At 38.1% G+C, this 22,412-nt stretch overlaps 1 protein-coding gene across 2 annotated transcripts in view; it reads left to right on the top strand.

The window, feature by feature from the left end:
* The first annotated feature begins 7,679 nt into the window (after positions 1-7,679).
* arhgap29a (Rho GTPase activating protein 29a) overlaps positions 7,680-22,412 on the top strand; it is a 102,350-nt gene continuing 87,617 nt past the window's right edge. For both annotated transcript variants that reach the window (XM_067989954.1, XM_067989953.1), the window contains exons 1-2: positions 7,680-7,855; positions 9,534-9,882. In XM_067989954.1, the coding sequence (XP_067846055.1) occupies positions 9,621-9,882 (262 nt within the window). In that variant the 5' untranslated portion in view covers positions 7,680-7,855; positions 9,534-9,620. The remainder of the gene's footprint in view (positions 7,856-9,533; positions 9,883-22,412) is intronic.

Here is a 22,412-nt window from a genome sequence, read left to right as displayed (position 1 = left end):
AGTGGGTTTAGAAAGGGGGAGGAATTGGACCAAATGCATACATATAGAACCAGTCCTGTTTTTAAAAATTATACATTCTCTCCTCATTTTTATATTTGTCATAAATTTTAAGATAGTTAGCAAAAGGAGCAGAGGGGAAATGAAGAGAATTTTTTTCACAAATGGGCTATGGGCTTTGCACGGCTTTGCGGAAAGAGTGGGACAAACTGGATAGCTCTTTCAAAGTGCTGGCACAGGCCGAATGGCCTCCTTCTGTGCTGTAAGATTCTATGATTTGATGTCCACGTTTATAATAGAAACTACCCATGTAAACATGTTACATGAAAACTGTACCCTCCCACCAGTGGTGACACCCCAGTGTCTTCAAGGGGGAATGGTGTATTTACAGTGTTTTCATTACAAAGATGGACATAGGAATTTATAATGGGAAAAGTTGACCAGAGGTGCAGACAGATGCATGATTTTTAATGTATTAACAAATCGATCTGTAGCTTTGCATACGTTGAATATGGTCTCTATCTCAGCTGGGGGAATGGTGGAAAGGGAGACAAAATATTTGACAGTGAGTTTTCAAAAATAAAACCTTCAATCAAGCATGAGGGAGTATTTTCAGGAGAGATGGGGAGGAGACTAAAGCAAGAGGAGAAAGATACGTTTTTAAAAAAATCTTAACGTGTCAAGGTTTTTTTTGTAAAAATAGTCTCTGTAAAAAAGATAGATTCAAACTTGATGTCATCAAAATAAAGTACAATTCAACAAGCTTAATAATTAGACAAGTTTAATTACTAATTAAACGTAGCATCGTATTAGGTGCTCACTCAGGGGCCTACACCCTCAACAAGCTGGACCGAAGAAAGGATAGGAAACATCAATGCCTATCATGTGACCAAGCAAGCGGGTGAGAATTTAAGATATTTTGAAAAAATTCCAATGATGTGCACAGCAGTAAATGATAAACCTGTTGTTTAATTTTTAAAAATCAATTGAGAGATTTTTAAAATTAAAAAGTACTGCTTTTTCTAAATTCCTCAAATCTACAGAATGCAAAAATTCCTGGTAATAGTACGAAACATTGTCTCTAAAACGTTGTCACATGCATACCAAATGCCTCATCCAAATCATTTTCTCAGTGCACATTTTTAAATCCCAGGATGTACTACCTAAGTTGTTCACATACCACTAGCCAGTACTCCTGCTTCTTTATATAAAACATCTTTAGAAATGCAAATAAATTCACAACAGCTCATAAAACAACCTCCGCCCCCCCCAACACGTGCTATGATAACTCCCAACAAATAGCTCACATTTTTATGAGGAAAAATGATAAGGATGTGAAACAATTTGGTAATTATGACAGAATTTTGAGTAATACTTCTGAAAGTACAAGGACAAAATAAATTAATGTTTCAGAATGTTAATCTCATTAAACATTCTTTTTTATGAATATTGTTAAAGCACTCACAAACAGCGATGTTGGCTGTGTTTGTGACTGGCTATAACTGGGGTTGAGTATTCGTATCTATAGCAAAATCTGAAAAGCAGATTATTATGGTTAGCTTACTAGAATTTAACAAAGACTGTTTGCTTAGTTTAATTTATGACTCACCACTAACCTTCAATAAAAAGTTGCTCTGGGAAAGGCCAGTTAATGAGACATTATGTTTCAGTAGACCCACTTACAGAACAGCTGTTAATTCCATTTTGTTCTGAACACTGTACATTTGCTTACCATTATGTTATTTAGATTGGAACATGCACCTCTTGGTGCAGATTTTAAAATAGCATGAAGCAAATAGATTAAAATTAGTTTCATATAAACTCCCTAATTCAACATCTCACTTGCTTTACTCCTCTTTGCATAACACAACACGTGTTGGTGATATTAACTGCTTCAGGTATTGGTTTGGAAAAGGATGTGCTACATTAAGGATTATAACATAACTCATCACAACGCCAATCCAATAGGTCATGCTCTAGCTTGGTTGGCTTTCTGCAAATGCCAAGTGGAGACTTGATATCCCACTGGGAGGCAGGGAAAATTAGAAAGTAATTCGCCTTTGGTCAGACTTGTTGCTAGCACTGCTTCATCTAGAAACTCTATTTACTACATCAGAACAACCTGACATCCACAGTCAGATCAGCATACTTTTGTCCAACAAATATGATCCAACAAAATCTGTCATAGTTATCTACCTGATAAGTTCCTGACTAACTTATAATATAAAAACTCAAATATAATGAAACTTATATCAAAAAGTGCAATAGAACTAATTAATAGAAAATACAGATACTGAATATGATTGTATTTATACAGTTTGCGGGCCTGGCATCATTGTACACTTGTACCTAACTTTGACACACTTGGGTTGGGTGTAATTATTGTACAGTGATGGTTTGTCTCATATTAACCACAGTCTTGAAATTTGAAATACTAATTTAGAGATTAGTACCTTAAAGTTTTCCTTAAAGTTTCAGCTTTGCAACCATACTCCCCCCGGAACCCAAAGACTTTGGTTTCCTGTAAGCTGCATTATAGTCAACAGCAAATATCATCTGACCCCTGAGATTTATATAGCTGCTCAGAATGTGCTTGTTTTATTTTGTGTAACTAGTCAATCTCCCATGGTACTGCACTCAGGGACTCAAGATCAAGTACAGTCTTCAGGTGGGGTTAGAGGATGGGGGACAATAGGGCCATTCTATATATTCTGTTTTCCTCGACAGAATAAAGGATAGCAAACATCAATGCCTATCATGTGACCAAGCAAGCGGGTGAGAATTTAAGATATTTTGAAAAAATTCCAGTGCACAGCAGTACGAGGACCTGCTGTAAATGATAAACCTGTTGTTCAATTTTTAAAAATCAATTGAGAGATTTTTAAAATTAAAAAGTACAGCCTTTTCTATATTCCTCAAATCCACAGAATGCAAAAATTCCTGGTAATAGTATTCTGTTTTTATTTTTATATTTCCATAATGAATTCCTATGTCCACACTTATAATAAAAACTGCCAATGTAAATGTGTCATGCTGTAATTACACCCTTTTACGAGTGATGGCGCTGCAGCATGTCAATGCCATGGAAGAAGTTGTAACTAAAGCATGACAAGTTTAGACAGGCAGCTTCCATTATAAATATGAGCATAGGAATTTATAGTGGAAGAAGCTGACACACACATGCACAATTTTAAATGTATTACAGATATATAGGTACATAGCAAACCTTATGGCAATTTGGGAAACAGAGTTGGTTGGAGCATAGTTTTATGTGCATATACATACATATGTAGAAATTACAACATGGAAACAGGCCATTTGGCCCAAGCAATCAATATTGGTGTTTATCCCCTCCAACAGCAGTAGTTGTAATCCGTTATTTCTTTCTTTCCTGTTACTATTTCCCTTTATTCTCTTTTCCTCCAACCACTTATCTAACGCATTCTTGAATGTTGATGTGGTCTCTGCTTCAATCACAAACTGTGCATTCCATAGCCTCACAACCCTCCGCATAAAAACATTTCTCCTGCTCTCTGTCCTAAATCTCTGACAATTAATCTTGCACATATGTGCCCACATATGTTCTAATGAAAATAGCCCCAATTTTTCAAGCCTTTCTTCATATTTGTACTTCCAGGCAGGATCCTCGTAATTCTGTGCTGTACTCTCTCTATTCCTTTTATATCCTACTTATGGTGTGGAGCCCAAAACTGCACGTAGTGCAGATAGTGGTCTTGCTAAAGTTTAAATAGATTCACCATTACATCGCAATTTTTATATTTTATATCTTTTGCCATAAAATCCAATATTCCTTTAGCCTTTTTATGGACTTATCTACTTGAGGTGTTGCTTTTAATGTCTTGTGAATCTGAACCCCCAAATCCCTCTGCTCTTCCATATCACCCAACTTTTTCCCCTTCAAGTTATAATTATTACTTGTATTTTTTTTAAAAACCAAAATGCACCACCTCTATTTATTGACACTTTTTGCCCATTCCATCTTATCAATATCCCCTTGCATCTTCCTTTGGCCTCATAATTATTTACTGTGGTTCCTATTTCAGTATCATCTGCAAATTTGGACACCACTCCCTCTAGCCCTATATCTAAATCATTGATATATACAGTGAATAGAAAATTGTGGAACACCACTACCCACTTCCAACCACTCTATGAAACTGCCCTTAATTACTACTCTCCGTTTCCTCCATTTTAATCCAATTTGCTACACTCCCCCTAATTTCATACCCTTTAATCTTCTGTAAGTCTCCTGTGTGGTACCTAGTCAAAGCCTTTCTGAGAGTCCATTTACACCATATCCACTATATTCCATCCACTATATCTGCCACCTCTCAAAGAACTCTATCAGGTTTGTCAAGCATTATCTTCCTTTCTGAAATCCGTGTTGGATGTATCTAATTATTTTCTCTTCATCTTTATCAGATCTATAAATCAAATATTTAGTCATTTCATCTTAAAGATTCAAAAATTTCTCCTACCACAAATGTTAAATGAATTGGCCTGTAATTACCCAGTTGTCTCCATTTTGAAGACTGCTCTTACAAAGAGCAGGTACAGGCTTGATGGGCCAAACTGCCTCCTTCTGTGCTGTAACGATTCTATGATTCTATGAAAATGGGTATTATATTGGCCACTCTCTAGTCCTCTGGCAAACATCCACACGCAATAAAACCCCAAAATATAATTTCTAAGGTCTTCCCCCATTTCCCTTGGGATCTTCGGATGTATGCCGTCAGGTCCTGCCAATTTTTTGACCTCCTTTAGCTTAATTAGCTTCTCAAATACTTTCCTTTTATTTATTATAATATCTCTCATCTCATTTTTAACCAATTCAAAATTTACCTCCTCCCCAGTATCTTTGTTTTTTGTAAACAGTTTCTCTGCAGTACAGGCTGAGGAATTGGGAGATGCAGAATTGAGGTGCTACAGAGCCACTACTAAAAGTGTGATAAGTTTACATAGGCAGTTTCCATCCTAAATGTGTAAGGAATCTTACAACACCAAATTATAGTCCAACAGTTTTATTTGAAAATCACAAGCTTTGTGATTTTCAAATAAAACTGTTGGACTGTAACCTGGTGTTGTAAGATTCCTTACATTTGTCCACCCCAGTCCATCACCAGCAACTCCACATCATTCTAAATGTGGACATAGGAATTTATGGGAAAAAACTGATACAACATTGTGACAACAGGAAGTAAGATTTTGTAGACAGGGTGTGTGTGCGTAAGATTTTCAATATAATATAAAAGATATAAATATGTAGAACTCATACAATTTTTGTTCAAAATATTTCAATAAGTTTAAATATCATGAATGTAAGTCGTCTCTTTTATCCTGTGGCATCACAAGATGAGTGAAAGTGTTTGGTCAAGTGATGAGTTTTCACATCAATGAACAATGCAATTCTCTCAGATGAGACTAAATAGTGCCACTAATTCGAGTTCATAATCTGTGTACAGTATATATAGAATCATATAGCTCTGTAAAATAGAGTATATTCATTTTTAATTGAGTTTTGTTTCTGTGCTCATCAAGGTGAGGGATATTAGTGCAGGCAACAGAACATTTCTCATTTCAGACACATTGCAGCATAAAGCACTCCCAGGTCAAGTATAGTTGGGTTTGATGTGGAGTAGTGCTTCCTCTACTCTGCCTCAACCTCAGAACACCACAAAATGCACCAATGTGACATTTTTTCCATTTTCTACAGCTACATTCTATGAATGAGACTGCTAATTTAATGGCAAATAAAGGGTCATTCTATGCTGTGGCCTAACAGGAACTGGATTGAGATGACACATTCATTTTGCATAGGTCCCATTCAGTCTGGGCTGGATTTGAACCCAGTTCCAACATCTAGACCACTGGCCTTTAACCAGCTACCCAGGGTATATTATTTCTCAATAAAATTCTCCCCTCTTTCTGCTGACCAACGCATAAGACTGGTGTAGTATCATATTGAATAAAACTCACCTTTTCAGGCACATGATGAAGAGCTAAACAAGTGAGAAAAATCATCAACTATGACAATGCCAAAAAAGTTTTAAAAATGTAATGGTAAACTACTCAGAGAAAACACTGAAAAAGTAAATGCAATTAAATAGTTTTTATACATTATTTAAAAACAAAACAATGTTTGGAAGTGTAGTCAATGCTGGAACATACTCTTAATTTGGATCACTATTGAACTTTGGTCTTGCAGTTTATGACCTCCTATTTGGGTGGGTTGTGGGCTTGCAACACACTCTCAATTATTATATATTTTCTTCATAATAAACCTATTGCAAGATATTAACATGGTAATATTTTTAAAGTGCTTTTTTCCAAATAGCAAATTCATGTAAATCTGTTGTTATTTACAAGACTGCTCTCTGCAGAGCGACTCAAAGGAAAATATTTTTCAGTTACATTACTTGTGTGAATATTTTAAAATGTAAATTATGAATGAGCTATTGAAAAGTATGTTTAAAAGAGTGAAAATATCTTAAGAACATCGACTTTTTCTTCCTCTTGGAACCAAAAACGTATCAAAGGGCCTTTACATTCCTGTCATCTTGCAGAACAGTAAATTAGTGTTCCATAGACTGTGCGTTCCTTACCTCAGGTATGTGGACTGCACATAGATTTCATCTTTCGTTTCAGGACAGATGGAATGCTCTATTGGCCCAACAAATGAGCTAAAGTTAATCTTTCATTTCAGAAATCTAATCGTCTGACAAAGGTAAAGAGAAACATTGTGGGAAAACTACTGTATGTTGGAGATCTCTACGTTACACTGAAAAAATGCATAGTACCTTATCACCAAGTATCAGAGGAAAAGGGCTCATTATTTCTTCAAAAGATCTGTTTGCATTTTATGCTAAGATATTCTACAGATGATCATTTTTCTCACTTTTTTTCTGGTCTACCCCAGGCTATGCTTCAGTTAAGGACAAGAGGATGGCATTAAGACTAGTAGACTTTCATCAATGCCACTCTTGAGTAGCTGCTAGACTGTTCGTGAGAATTGGCCAGTGATTGTTTACTGTCCAATTTTACCTTCTTTCCCTTCCCCTTAACAGCATGAGGGTTCTCAGGCACAAATCCATGCGTCAGTCTATGGTAATACCATTGTGCCATTCTTTATAGACATGTAAATTACAAATCCTAGTCTTTTGTTTCAAAAAAGTCTAGACCATTATGAATGGCACATTTTGGGAGGAAATGTGGCAGGTACTATCACAATATTATTTATTACTGGTGTAAACCAACAAAGTCTTTGATCGCGACAGCACCTCTCCTGATGTTAGGTTTTCAAGTGTTGAATCCACGAATGCAGTAAAAAATACTTTTAAAAAAACAAACTAATTTATTCGTACTGAATGAGAGACAGTGCATAGCTTCGCCTGTGCAGTTTTCCTAAATGGTTGCATTTTGTTAGAATTTGTACTCTCAGACGCGGAGGCACTCACAACCTCCACTTAAATTCAAAAATACGTGCACAAACACCCCCCCTTGCAACCCGATCCCTTGCCCCAAAGCTTCACCTGTTACTGCTGTTGGAGCCAGATTTCTGTGTTGCGAGAGGGGGGGGGGCTCGGGCTCTGGCTCTGGCTCTTCGCGGCACTCGGCCAATCGGCTGTCTGATTTTGCAGTCACGTGGTGCGGGGTGGGCACTGGACAAGTGTGAAGGTAAACGGCGGCGGATGAGTTTTTCACACCGAGCAGCAACGGAGGGAAAGGCGTCAAAGTGTGGTTTTGAAGCAGTCGTGTTAACCTTTTTTAGAAGCAAACCAGAAAAGCAATGACAGTAAAAAGATCAACGAAATTGTTTTGCGATACCTTTGTGAGGCGGGTGAGTTCAGTTTGATTTCTCCTGATAGAGATTGCTCAGTTTTGTTTTCAAACCCCCCCCCCCCCCACAAAAAAAATATTCTTTCTGTTTCGATTTTTTTTTAAAAAACCAAAAAAAAAATGAAGAAACCAAATCGGCGTTGTTTGAAGTTCAGTGAGATATTTGAAGATTTTCTGAAACTTGAGTGCGTTTACTCGGACGGACTTGCCCCCCTGTCCCCTTTAAAAAGTGACCGTTACTCGGGTTCCAGGGCTCGCGTTTCACGGAGAGGAGTGTGCGGCGCGCGCCCGATCCGGGCAAGCTCGCGTCGCCAAAAGCACCGACTCCCTTCCCCACCGACCCTGAGAGCGAGCGGGGCTCACACACTACCCAGTCTGTTCGCAGTGGCTTAAAAAAACATGGGATGATTGGTGTGTGTGGTTTGGTGGGGGGCGGTGTTGGTGGGTGTGGAGCTATTTAAACTAAAGGAATGCAAGAAATTCATTGCAAGATAAGAGCACCAGAGGTCCTAAGTAAGGGGTTATCAGCCAATGGATCTGTTTTTAAACTGGGTGCTTGAAACCACCACGTCTGCACTTGCTTCAGCGGAGCACCAGTTTTGGCCCAGTATATGTAACTCCGTTGGAGATTAGTAAAACAAAAAAAAACCTAAAATACAGTTTATAGGACTATGTGTTTGATTAGAAGTGAAACATTTTCGAAGTGTGAATATCGAACCCAACTGATCAGTATATTCAAATGTGCAGTACTGCGTTTTATTATCCGTCTGTACTGTTTGCTGCTGAAACGTGCGGTGAAATACTGGTAAAATATGCTGTTGAAAAAATTGAAGCTTGCTCATAATACAGCTCTCAGAAGTAAACAGGAAAATCTCTTACGACAGAAGTTGCGGCGTTGATGATATGGGTTATCAAGTTAGAAAAATAAAACTAAGGATATAATTTATTGCTAGAGGAGTGTTTTTGTTTTGCTATTACCTGATTTCTATGTGTTACTTAGTGCTATAATTTTAATGAGTTTGTAATCTGTCTCATTTGTCCTCTTGACATGTTGCCTGTAATGTGCTGAGATTCCCATCCTCTCTGGGCCGGGCATTAGTTGGCTCATTGTAAATGTCCTTTTATAACCTTTGTTGATGCATAAATTGTTTGTGCTAACGTTAGAATAATGAATCTGATTAGTTCTGGTGACTTTTGCAGTATTTTGCAATAGAGAACAAAACTACAATGCCTTGTTTTAGTTGTGAGGGATTTGAAAAATTATTCCCTGTTACAAAACTATCCCTGCTTCAAAACTAGATCTAAAAGCTTGAAATGTGGAAAGTACCTCAGTGCTAACTACTCCATTGAACTGATATTACAGTAAACAAGTGAGTTGAGCCTTATGCAGTAACTTAGTGGGCCATTGTACCCAAAGGAGTTGATTGAAGTAGTATTAATCTTTCTGTGTACAGCAGTTGTGGGGAGAGGGAAAAGGATCCCTCTTAGTGCCCACTAAAATGTTTTTTTATATTATGCATCTGTGGCTTGTTGAGGGGACATTTCTCTACAATAAAAGTGCTATATAAGTGCAAGTTATTGTTGGAAGGGATCATTTTAACATTCTATTAAAACAGAAAAAAATATTGAAGTTATCTTGAACACATTTACTAAACCTTTGTTTTCCATTCTTGTTCTAGGATCTGTCATCCTAAACTTTTGCAGATGGTGTTTTAGCCTTATCTACAGATTGCCCTAAGAAATTCGCAAGCAGCGCAACAGCTGGGATGTTGCGACAGACTATCGGAAGCAATAAACGTGGTTTGGGTTTTGCCCGTTTCTCCAGTTCAAATTTCTTTGCATTACCCAGCTCAGGAAACTGGAGTATGGGCCGAAGTGCCAAAAGCGATTCTGTCAGCAGCATCAGCTCTAACTCAGATTGTTATGACAGTCCAGTTGTGGACCCAGAATACATTATGCAGTTGGTGAATGATGTCAGGAAATTTGCAGATGTACTGGAGCATTTGAAAGAAGTCTTTCTTTCAGAAGGTGTGTCATTTATTTAATGCTTATCCCTCAATTTCTTAAGGATTAGCTTGATTTGGTAACTTGAAATCAGCAGAATAGTGGCAATGACAAATTCTTGCAGGTTTTGACTCTGCCTAAAGCCTGACTAAAGGATTAGTGTTAGTTACATTTATATTTCCTTGTACAGAGGATCCTTTCTCTTCTAAAGCACCAAGTATTGGTGGTGGTCTGTACTATAGGCCTAGGTTGCCCAATAATAAAAAATAACTCTTCTAGTGGTGTTTAGAAATATAAAACAAAAGATACTTGGAGTGAAGATTTTTTTTCATTCTCTGGATGTGGGCGCTGCTGGCAAGGCTGGCATTTATTGCCAATTCCCAGTTCCCCTGAGCAGGTGGTGGGCCTTCTTGAACCGCTGCAGTCCATGTGGTTCAAGTGCTCCCACAATACTGTTGCTTAGGAAGTTCCAGGATTTTGAACCAGCAGCGATGAAGGAATGGCAATTATATTTCCAAGGCAGGATGGTGTTTGGCTTAGAGGCGGTGTTCCCACGCACCATCTGCCCTTACCGTGCTAGATGGTGGAGGTCGTGAGTTTGATGGGTGCTGCCAAAGAAGCCGTGGTGAGTTTCTGCAGTGTATCTTAATTGAACAGTTCAGATAATACAGACCACAAAAGCAAAAGGTTGTGTGATCTCTTGACACAATATTGCACGATTGTTCGGCGATTTAAAAAGTTTGTATGTTATATACTTGTTTCTTACTTGAGTTCTTGAAATCACGATCAATGATGGAAATGACAGTTGTATAATGTTTGATTTTTATTTTGTGTGTAGAACTTTTTATGTTAAGGTTAAATACTGGGGAATGGAACATTTTCCATTTCAGGCACCATGTCAGCATCAAGCACCTTTCTTCCCCTTCTCCTCATCCTCCTCCTTCCCCCCCCGCCCCAGCAAATCCTGAGCAAACAAAGCTCTGTTAAGGCACTTTTTATTGCATGAAACCCACGTTGGCACTGTTTTGTGTAGTTGGCTGAAGCCAAATGTAAAATTGTCAGGACTTGTTATGTCTGGCTGCTGCAAAGATGTTTTGAGCATTTCAGGAACCTGGTGGTAGTAGTGCAACATTAAAAGCACCTTTGTACAGTAAAGCTTCCTCTATTCTGCCCCAGACTAGGACCCCTTACTACACCAATGTGATCCTTTTTCATTTTTCACACAGCCATATTGATGCTTCTGAGTAAGCTTGCCATTTAATACTGAAAATGGGGCTAATTTCATGTCATTGCATGCACATTTTGAGACATTCGAAGTGAAGATCAGATTGTCTTTGCTTTCCTCCTAACACCCACTGTATTTGATGTTTTATAATATATATCGTGTCCTGGAACTGTGAAAAAGGCTTTTGCTTGTGTGAGCAGAAATTTGGTATAGGGGTGTGAAATTAGTGTCTTGATTCTCAAAGCTAAAACTCCTGCACCCCCCAAATTTGGACTGTTAGCGTGGATTTTGGACTGTTGAATTAAAGGCAACGATGAAGTGACTGATGGGTACATAACAGTGGCATTTACCCTAAAACCACACTGAAATGCGCTTTGTGTAGATTAGACTAACCTTAATTAAAGGCTTAAATATAACACTTGACTACTAATAAAATGGACACTATTAAAACAAAATGGATTCTATTAACAAAGGGTCATCATTGCCTTTAATTCAACAGTCCAAAATCCACGCTAACAGGACTATGGATTTTCCTAGCTGCATCATTTAGTTTAAACTCAAAAAGCTCTTTAAAGTTACTGTTTATTGTACAGAAATAAGAATCGACTAATGTGTGTGGATGATGGGTAGGGGGTGGACAAGGTGGTATTTCAGCACATTGTTGAGCTAAAATGCACCTTAGGTGTTTTACTCCACTACTGAAAAATTATATTTTGGATTAAGATAGCCATTTAAATTTGGTACTACTTGGTTTTTAGAATTTTTGGAGCTGGTATTTGTAGTAAAGGTCCTTGCCTGAGAACTCTTTAATCAAGACATGTGCATTGATCATTCGCTTTTTGATATTACTTACATATTTATGGAAAATTGGACATGAAGTTTCAGTGAAGTGTTTTTTTTCAAGAGTTTGTGAATTGTTTCCACATTTATTGGGTAAATTAATTTGAAAATAAAAGTTTTTTTTTAGTGGTTTGTAGAACCATCAGTCAGAATAAAATGGACAGGCCATTTGAAATGATGGGAAAGAAGCCATGTTGATTTAAATCTAGTAAACTTCTTGTTATGTAAGAATACTAGAAATTGTGGTAGGTGATCTGCTATGGACCAAAATTAGTTTAGGTCTGATAATGCTAGTTCAAAATTGAGTAAAGTGGTGTTGTTCAATTTTTAATGCTAGCCATCTGTAATTTTTGTCATTTTCACATGTATACAATGTAGTTCTCTGCTTCCCTTTCTCAAAATCATGTATTTGTGTACATTGTATGCATGGATGAATGCATTGGGTAGATGCACTGCAGAATTGTCGTTGTATACCATACAATCTGAGTCTGATATCGCTTGGTTCATTCCCTCCCTTTCTTCCCTCTCCACCCTCTTAAGAACTGACACTTTGACGTAGTATCAACTATCCATTGCTTGTGGACTTCAACCTCCGAGGCTATTTCATTTGGTCAGTGAACTTTATTAATTCTGAAAGTTGCTGAGTGCACAGTGAAAACTACACATGCAGCCAAGAAAATGAAGCCTCTTACTCTTCCATGCAGAATTCCATGATCAGGAGGGTGTCCGAATGACATCCACTGCCATTTTATAATCTGCTTTATAAAGCAATCTACCATACGATCAAACTACAACTTCTTCAACTTTTTGTTCAATAAAAACATATGGCTTAGAAATACCTGCAGCTCATCTAGAAACTGAAATTGGATGTCTACTGGTCCTTATGGGAGGAAAGTTAGTCAGCAGGGTTCAAATTTTGAGTATTTTGTATTCTTGGCTGGGGGAACACATCTTCCTATTTTTTTTTCTCCTTGCTGAGCAAATAATTGGCAGAGTTCAGCATTATTCTGAAGTCATAAACCACAAGAGCAAAGCTGCAATAGTTTATAATAGCAGAACTTTGTGATTGAATGACAGAATGTAGTTGACTGCAAGTCTACATAATTAAGAAAAAAAATTGCTGGTGTGTTTCAGCATAGTGGAGTCGACAGAAGTCAAAGGACAAAGCTGAAATTACACCTTCAGATCTTTGCACTCCTACCCTTTTCATATTATAGAACTGCTTGGATGAGATATTACCAAGGCTCCCTTTAATATTGTGGGTGAGTGGGAAATTCTACAGCATAGGAGCAGAAAACAAGCAACAGCATATGTTATGGTTTTCAATAATATTTTTGGTTGCTGAACCTATTCTGACAGTTGAAGAATGCAAAATATCAATTAAAAAAAATTATCACAAATTGGCTAAGTGCTCTGTCTGTAACCAGAAAAAATAATGGGCCATAATTTGCTGCGTCTGCTGTTAGTTAGACTTGTTCTTGCACGTTTAGGTTTCTAAAACTTTTGCGTGGCAAGTTGCTGACAGTGCGAGGTGATAACTTCGCAGCGAGGGAAGCAGGGCATCTGGAGCCTGAGTGAACAGGCAAGCAACTGTGTATTTCCTTGACCAATTAGATTGAAGGATTGTGAAATTAACAGTGCAAGGACTGAGAAGGAAGTGTAAATTAGAGTGGGTGAATTCAATGTCAAATCAGGTACAGAAAGAGAGGAAAAGAAAGATTGGATTGAGAGATAGAAAAGTTTACAAAAATGTAATTTAAAATTTTACATTTTTAAAATCTCCAACAACAACAACAAAAATCTGAAGGAATGAGACTCCACACTTGTAACGGTTAATTTTCAGTGCCAGAAAGGTTGGTTGTAATTAACACTTATCATGCCACTAAAGGGGTACTTAGACGTAACTTTCTGTGGCGAGTTTAGCTCGTAGCAACTTCACGCCGTTCAATGCATTTTAGTGGTGAGCCAGACAGCGCGATGCTGGTTTCGCAAAGCTAACATCGGAGCAGCGCATCTTGGATAGTAACCTTTGGATTTCCACATTTAACTGTGCATCTGCCCCTCAGCTGAAGTTGCTGTAGCGTTTGCACGTAAATAACGGCGAGCGCCCTTAGCCTCATCGTTATTTTGACGGCCAATTCTGGCCTAATAATTCCTCCTCCTGGCACTAGAGGTGGCTCTAAGCAGGTCTCAGTGCCTCCAGAGGCCACCGGTGGTGAAACCTAACTTACTTAGTAATGCTGGTGCTGATGGTGACAGCATTGTAAACTAAAGGGCTAGTATGAATTTGGGACTGCTGTAAATACCTTTTAATGGCATAATTTGCTCCCATAAGTAGTCTGATGTCTTACTTTTAGAGAGTTGATTCATACTACCCTGTGTCTACTTGTACAGTAGTGCAACTCAAGCGTGTAAAGACAATACCCCATTGTGACCTGAACCAAATATTTACCTCTCTGAAGGTGGACCAAGCAAACATTTTGGGAGATGAGCCCTGATACAAATTGATCTTTATTTCACAGTAAGGCGAACAAGCAGAACAGCATCTATAATTGGAGTCACGTAATTCAATCAGTACACCTTATCTTCATAATTCAAAATACAGGACATACCACACTTCCCCACATAAATGGGTTGTCTTACTTGACTTAAACAAAATTACGTCTAACTCTCCTCCATTTCTAACCTCTTAGTCATCGCCTTTGCTGGTCCTAACTGCCTTGCAGCTTTCTGTTTCAATAACCTGACTGACTGCCTGCGCCCCTGTCTTCATCTCTTGTCTTCTGTTTACAGCAAAAAAGGAAAAGTTGTCCCCTGTTGAGCCCCCAGAACAGAGACTTGACAACACAATTGGACAAGCTAACAAATTGCTTATTATTTACAAACTATATGGGGAAACCACATGAAAGCATTTTACTAAGTACCAAATGAACCTTTAAAAAATTTTCACAAATGCACTTTGCTTCAAAACACAACATTTAAAGGTAACTTTTTTCCCCCAAATCCTTTCTATGGGAAAGTGGTCAAAAGATCTAAAAGCATGAGAAGGGGCCATCGGTGACAAGTCCTTTTAAATTCATCTTTTTCTTCCTTCCTCCAACACAAGTTGGATATTAATTTTTTTTTAAAAAACAAATTGTTTTTGGGATGTGGCAAATCCTGCAAGGATGCATTTATTGCCCATCCCTAGTTGCCCCAAGAAGGTGGTGGGCCACCTTGAAGTGCTGCAGTCTTTGAGGTGGTACTCCCACAATGATGTTAGGTAGGGAATTATTGAAGCTTGCAGCATGTAGAAGTAGTAGACTCCCTTCCCTGAAGGACATCGGGATATTAGGATATTCTTCATGGTTGTTTTCCTGGTGCTAGCCTGTAAATTACCAGAGAATTCAATTTCACAACTTGCCGTGGTGGGACTTGAACTATGATCTCTGGGTTACAAGCCTGGTGCTGTAACCACTCGGCTATCATCAATACTCAGTAGAGTTGTGCCTTTTTCCAGTCAAACAGCTGTGAATTGGCTCTCAGTAAATATTCAATTTAAGAAGCACATGGCCCCTCTTGTAATATAGCTGTGCATTAATTGAGACATAAATTCAACATATTTCTATATTAAAATTGAGATACTTAGAAAAGAAAGTACATATTCCTAGACTTCTATTTTATTCTGTGGCATACATCCTAGTACAAAACTGCAAAAAGCAAAAGCATATACGTACTCATTAACATCAATAGGATGAAAATCTATCTGTCCGCTGTGGAGTTTCTGTGTGGAATTATGTTAAGGAGTGTAAATCCAATTCAAAAGGGGCATGAGTTCTCTGAACAAAACTGCTCCTTATTTAGAACCACCCAAAATTATATTTTCAGTCTTGCTTAGAAAGGCCACAAGAATGACTGCAATATAATGATGAAAATATCACATTGTTGTAGTAGGGAGTACTCGTAAGTTAGATGCTAACCTTTGGAGCGGTACTGATGAGTTATCTTATTGAGGCACAATTATGCAGGGACGCTAATGAGAAGTCGTCAGGTGGTAAGGGTTTAAAATTTCATCAAAAGCTGATCTGGTCATGTCAACCTATGACTCCTGAGCTTTCGGCGGCTGAAAAACTGCAGAAACAGACTCTTTTCAATGGTTGAAGGATCTAGAACAAGGAGACATAGATATAAAATTAAATGTAAGAGATTTATGACAGAGTAGGAAAAATGTTTTTAGACAGAGGGTTGTGAAGCTGTGGAATGTATTTATAACCCAAATATTGATTACTCAGACTTAGAAATTGACAAAACACAGTTTTTACAGTCAATAAAAGTTCAGTTTTGAACAAACCTCCAAAGTGGATCAGAAGAGCCAGGATGAAATATGGCAGCTAAAGTTTTAAACTTGGGGAAGAGGAGAGATTTCGAAAGGTATGAAAGATTACATTGAGAGGAAAAAATGAAGAAAAGGGAGATACTGAAGTACAAACAAAATTGAAATGCTTACATTTATTTTTGGTTAAATTATACACAGATCTCCCATGGTGTCGCTCACGACTAGTCAAAGAAAACTATTACATAGAATTGCACAGAAATTAGAACTCAAACAAGCCATTCTGCCCAATCAGTCCATGTTGGTCTTTATCCTCCACGTGGGTGTATTTACATTCCACAGTTTCACAACCCTCTAGATGAATGAAGCAGTGACCATGTCAAAATTTAAGGCATAAGTTAGATAAATGGTTGAAGGAGAAGAGAACAAAATCGTATGGGAACAGGGAATAAAAGGGATTAAGACTACTGCCCATGTGCCCCTTTCTTGTTCGTTTTTTATTTTAATGTTTTTTTTCTCCATGTAATCTTTCATATCTTTTTGAAATCCCTCCTCTTCTACCTCCCCAAGTTTAAAACTTTCCCTGACTCTTTTGATCCATTTTGGAGGTTTGTTCAAAACTGAACTTTTATTGACTGTAATAACTGTATTTGTCAGTTTCTAAGTCTGAGTAATCAATATTTGGGTTTTACTAGTCACAGCAAAAAAGGGCTGCTGACTAAGTACACAGGTTCTCCAGCCCCCGAGCCTAACGTTGCTACAGACAAGTAAATTTGTCTATGGAACTGGAAGGGTTAAAGCATCTCACCAATGCAGACCTGGGGGAATGTTCAATATTCTTACCAGATGTAAAATTTATGTGTGTTGGGTATGACACAAGGAGAGAAAGAAATAATTCCTTAGTACTGATATCACTACATGTTGAGCATAAGTATTCAAAAAGAAAACAATCTACAATTGCAGTGTTAATAAAGTGTTGAACAACTTAGTAGGATCAGTCCTTGATATTTTGAAATGCCCTTTTTCTTTTGCTTATACATCAATTGAAACTTAAGGTGTCTTAATTAATTGCCTATTCAGCTAACAGTGAAATGTCAGTTAACAATGTACAAACTGGTGATGAACTAATCATTCTGGATGCCCATGAAAATCCATGATCACTTCATTTCAATGTTATTTTTCTTCCCTTCTGTCCTCCAGCACATTGGGTAATTGCAAACATCCTACATTATACCATTTCCTAAAATGAAGAAATATATGTACTATACTAACTTCAGTTGCTTTGAGTTTTCTATCCTTCATGTTTTTCCCTTCATTCTACGTAAAAATTAAAATCCAGTATCCTAAATTTTGTTTATCTGACGGCTACAAAGCTCAATAAGGGGCATTCTAAGGAATACACAACCTGCTGCTGAGCACAATGTGTTATTTGTAGAAAGCTTCATGTAAATGCTATCAATATTTTTATCTGGTGTCAGTCAAAATGAAAATACTGTGTTTAGTATTGCTCCTTTTAAGCAGTCTGAGCACCTTTTTATGGAGATTGACTCCCACTGCCCTATATCTACTTGTGCGGTAGTGGGACCCAGGAGAATGAACTGCCCTCGTGATCTGGACCTGATTTCTGTGTATTATGTACTCTTTCAGTTGATCTGAAGGCAGACCGACTTAACACTGAGTAAGACAAAGTTTGGTTTGCATCGTAAGCTGCTTTATTCCACCGTGGGTAAAACATATAGAAGAATGAGATTGATGGGAATCACTTGATACAATGGGTACAAGATTTGTTGTATACTGTTACACACAAGCATCAGCCTGCTCTTGTGGGTCATCTAACTCAACAGCATTATCTCTCTGTACTCTGTACTCTGTCCCACTGCCTAGGACAGTGGTTCACTCTGTTCACAGCCTTCTGCTGCTTGACTGCCTTTTGGTTTCTGTTTTCTGATTTTTGAAAAGCCTTTCTCAGCCTGCATAGATATCAAGAGGTTTCCAACACCAAGGTGTGAAGAATTTTATTCAAATTCTTTTTAACCTTATTAAACCAAATTCCTGTTTTCTCTTAAAAGAACCTGTCATTAATATGACTCATGACAATCCATGTTTGATGTTGAAGCAAAAACAAATTTTAAAAATAATTACACATTTGCAACATTACTGCTGTTCTGTTTGCTTTAAACAAGTATTTGGTACAATACAAAACCAGTACATTCCCATAAAAGGCAAAGGCTCCACTTTCTGAATGACCAGATATGGCCAACAAATTGTTCATTGTTTAGTTCTCTGAGAGAAACAACTTCCCATATTGCATTGTAATTACCACTTGTCTGCCTACCAATCCAATCTTGGCATGGGACTTTCTTTGGAAGTCCCTTTTTGGGCAAGTGTTTGCTAAATACCACTGAGGGTTTTCCAGGATTTAGGAAGCAGGCCCTTGGGGATGGGGTCCTAGTGTCCAACAGGACTGGGAGAGGGTTTTGGAATATTGAGAGTCTAGCAGTATTGGCATTGCTGGGATTTGCCAGTTTTGTGAGCTTCTGGAATTTGTCAATATTGAAGAGGAGAAGGAACAGGAGATTGGGACTTTTCTAAGTATAAATTTTTTTTTTTGTTTCTGCAATCCTGGCACTCAGAGCACTGAAGCAGAAAAATAATGGGCGTAGAATCACAGCTGTGGGTGCTCAATTTCCCTATATCTAGCCAGGAGTGTATGAATGGAAAATTCAGTGTGCGATTAGTGAGTTTGCTGACAAACTAACAAAATGATGCCATAAAATGCTCAAAAATTCATCATTTTCTTAGTTTTTAAACGTAAAACATTCCGTAAGCCTCAAATGGTTCAAGGTTTTTTTAATTGAATTTTCAACAGAAATAGAGCCAAATGAATAAAGAAATTTTCTCTTTTTAAAAAAAAATCATTTCCTTTCCTATCAAAGAGACCTGATCACAGGTGCGTTCTCTCTCCCTGAGGCGTACATAATAGAATTGCAACAATTGTTAATACATTTTAAATAAATGTTATAATTTTCCTGAAATAAAGTTTTTTGGAAAAAATAAAAAAGCTCTCGAATCCTCAAGACAAGGGACTTCAGTGCTAATGCTCGCATTGATGTTTGGAAATTCTGAAAGCTGCTCATGCCCTGTATTCACAGATGTGCTTGGAAGCTCTGTCTAAATATTCGGAGGTAAAAATATTCAGTCCAAGTCATTAAAACACAGTGCTTGTGTAATTGTTATTGTGAAATGTGTTGGGGGAGGTTGTATTTTGTTTAAAACTTTATTTTGGACATTAGAAATTTCAGTTACTGAGGATAAAAATGGCAAATGAAACATTTTTCAAAAAGTATCAAGCATGATTAAATGTTAACATACTATTTTCCCATTATAAAATGTCAATATGTTTAGGTAGGATTTTTTGTATTTATATAATTACATAGGCAGTTTCCTTTGGAAATGTTGATTTTAAGGGGGAGATTTTTCTGTTGTTGGATCCACTGTAGATTTTAAGATATCAGCCACTTTTAATCGTGCCATTCCCAAACTTACAATGGAAATAGAACGAGTGGGGACATTTAGGTCAGTCAGTGCACTGTTTTTGTGCATTTATTCTGATCTTCACATATATGCATCGCGATCAAAATCCTTGTGCTCATCTACAATTTGCCCTACACAACCTCTGCAACCTCCTTCAAGACTATGTTTCTACATATACTTTCTGTTCTTCTGACTCTGTCCTCTTAATTTTGCATCACTCCTACCTCCACTTTATCATTGGTCACTGAGCCTTCAGCTATCCTGGCCTCAAATTCTGGATTTATTCCCATAAACGCCTTCCACCTTGCTACCATTGTCCATTCCAAGCCTCCTTAAAACATACCTCTTGATACTTTGTCATTAGCCCAAATTCTTTTACTATCATTGCTCAGTGTCTGGTAATTTTTGCTTCGGTGCAGCGTTTTGGTACATTATAATGGTAAAGATATTTGTGTGCCAGGCATTCCGTTCCTGTAAGCAGATCCTATGTCTTTCACATTTAGAAATTGACTCTCACTTTTCTATAGCTACTTATAAGACAGAGTAACCTGAGGATGTAATAAAGCGTTCCCCTTGATGTTCAAACTGGATATAGTGTCTTTTGCAAGTGCCCTCGTGCGCTTCTCTAACCTTTCTGGTAGGTGGAATCTTTTACACGACAAGGAGATGGGGCTGGAACAATTCATTTTAATTTGCTTTGTTTCACAGAAAATGAACATACAGAGCAACAGTTATGATTGGACTCCAATTCAATCAATAACAACTTGTCTTTACGTTATAATACAAAATAATTAACATGCCGTGTTTCCTATGTCAGTCGGTTGTCTTGCTTGACAAACATAATAACTCATAGCTATCCTCCTGCATTCTCCTTCTGAGCCTTTTGAAAGCTAACCCCACACAGCTTTCTAAAACTTGACTGTCCTTGAGCATCTCTGTCACCACTCAAAACAGGGACTATGCCAGACAACTGCCAAGCATTTGGGGCGAGGGATCTTCCAACACAAGGGATGTGAGGTGTTCATTGATTACCGAGGCATGTTAATGAGTTGCTTATCGTTTAAGTCTTCCAGGCAAACAACTTTTGATGTCTTGCCAGTTAGCATATTATCCATCTTTCATCTCAGTGCCTTTTTTTTGGAGACCTGTTTGCTTTAAAAGCCTAACATTTTAAAAATAACTTCAGTTCCAAACCCTTTCAGTGGAAAATTGTCAAAATACAAAAATGTGACTCCAAGTATAGATTGCGATTAAGAAAGAAAACTATCATGCCATACATTTCCTTCCCCCTCTCTTTCTCTCTAGACTCCCGCAAAAGAAAATCTTGAGTTCTAAAAGCCTACTGTTCAGGATATTGCTACTTCAAGAGATCATTGATATTTTTGAGAGGATGTGACATTCCTGAAGACTGCAGCTCACTAGTTTGTGGGGGCCCTGATTCTTTATAGAACAATGCGGCTTGAGATTTTATGTATTTTCAGCTAACGAGCAACAAATCTAGGGCAGTACGTTTAGAAAAGAATTGCCGCAACCAAAAATGCGGAGCTGTGACCTACCCAAAACGTAGCAGACTTGTTAGAGCCGCAGAGTCGGTGGCAAGAACCAGAACTAGTGCCTGAGGTACTGGGAGGGCTGCGGGACTGGGGGAAGCAGACCCTGAGGTACTGAGACCAGGTGGAGTTGAGTGGCTGGGTCCCGCTCCCATGCAGTGTCAGTGGGTGTCTCTCTTGGAGCCCCAACACCAGCAACGGCGATGAACTGATCTTGGGTCTTTCTGAAGCAACGTTCCAATCCCATCCGCTGCAGATGGTAGTTCTCGTTGATTTGGTGGCTTTTATGTGACCCAATTTGGAAAAGCCATGTTGCGACTTTTAGCTACGCCACTGCTGCGGAGATATAAACTAATCTTGCAATGATCCCTAGCTGAGAGGATTGGTTGGTGACCTGTTCCCTGGTATCTGAAAATGCTGGCTCTAATTTTTTTGCCAGGAAACATGTACTCTCTTTCTGTTTATAATTCAATCAAATCCAATCCAATCTGTGAAAGGACTTTAGTTACCAGAAATGAGGGGAAATAGGACACCCTAAACTTAGCAAACAGAGTAGGAAAGGTAATTCTAACTGTAATCCTATAATTGAAGGGAAATAGCAATCATTTTATCAGTGTCATGTGACATTCATGAATAAACTTAAAAACCTCTCGTTGTATAATCCTGTGTATGTTATCGAATCATACAGCGCAGAAGGCCATTCAGCCCCTCGTGCCGGTGCCAGCTCTTTGAAAGCTGTCCAATTAGTCCCACTCACCTGCTGTTTCCCATAGCCCTGCAATTTTTTGCTTTTCAAGTAAATATCCGATTCCCTTTTGAGAGTTACTATTGGATAAGCTTCTACCACCCTTTCAGGCAGTGAATTCCAAGTCATAACCACTCGCTGCATAAAAAAAATTCTCATCTTCCCTCTGGCCTAACCAGTGATTTATGAAGGTTTAGCATAACTTCCTTGCCATTGTACTCTATGCCTCTATTTATAAAGCCAAGCATCCCAAATGTGTTTCATTAACAGCCTTATCAACTTGTTCTGGTCACCGTCAAAGATTTGTGTATGTGGGCTCCCAGGTCTCTCTCTCCCTGCGCCCCATTT

The sequence above is a fragment of the Heptranchias perlo genome, chromosome 9 (assembly GCF_035084215.1).
Source record: "Heptranchias perlo isolate sHepPer1 chromosome 9, sHepPer1.hap1, whole genome shotgun sequence".
In the NCBI taxonomy this organism is placed as follows: Eukaryota; Metazoa; Chordata; class Chondrichthyes; order Hexanchiformes; family Hexanchidae; genus Heptranchias; species Heptranchias perlo.
The sequence above is the reverse complement of the archived record's forward strand: the minus strand, read 5'-3'. Positions and strand labels throughout refer to the sequence as shown.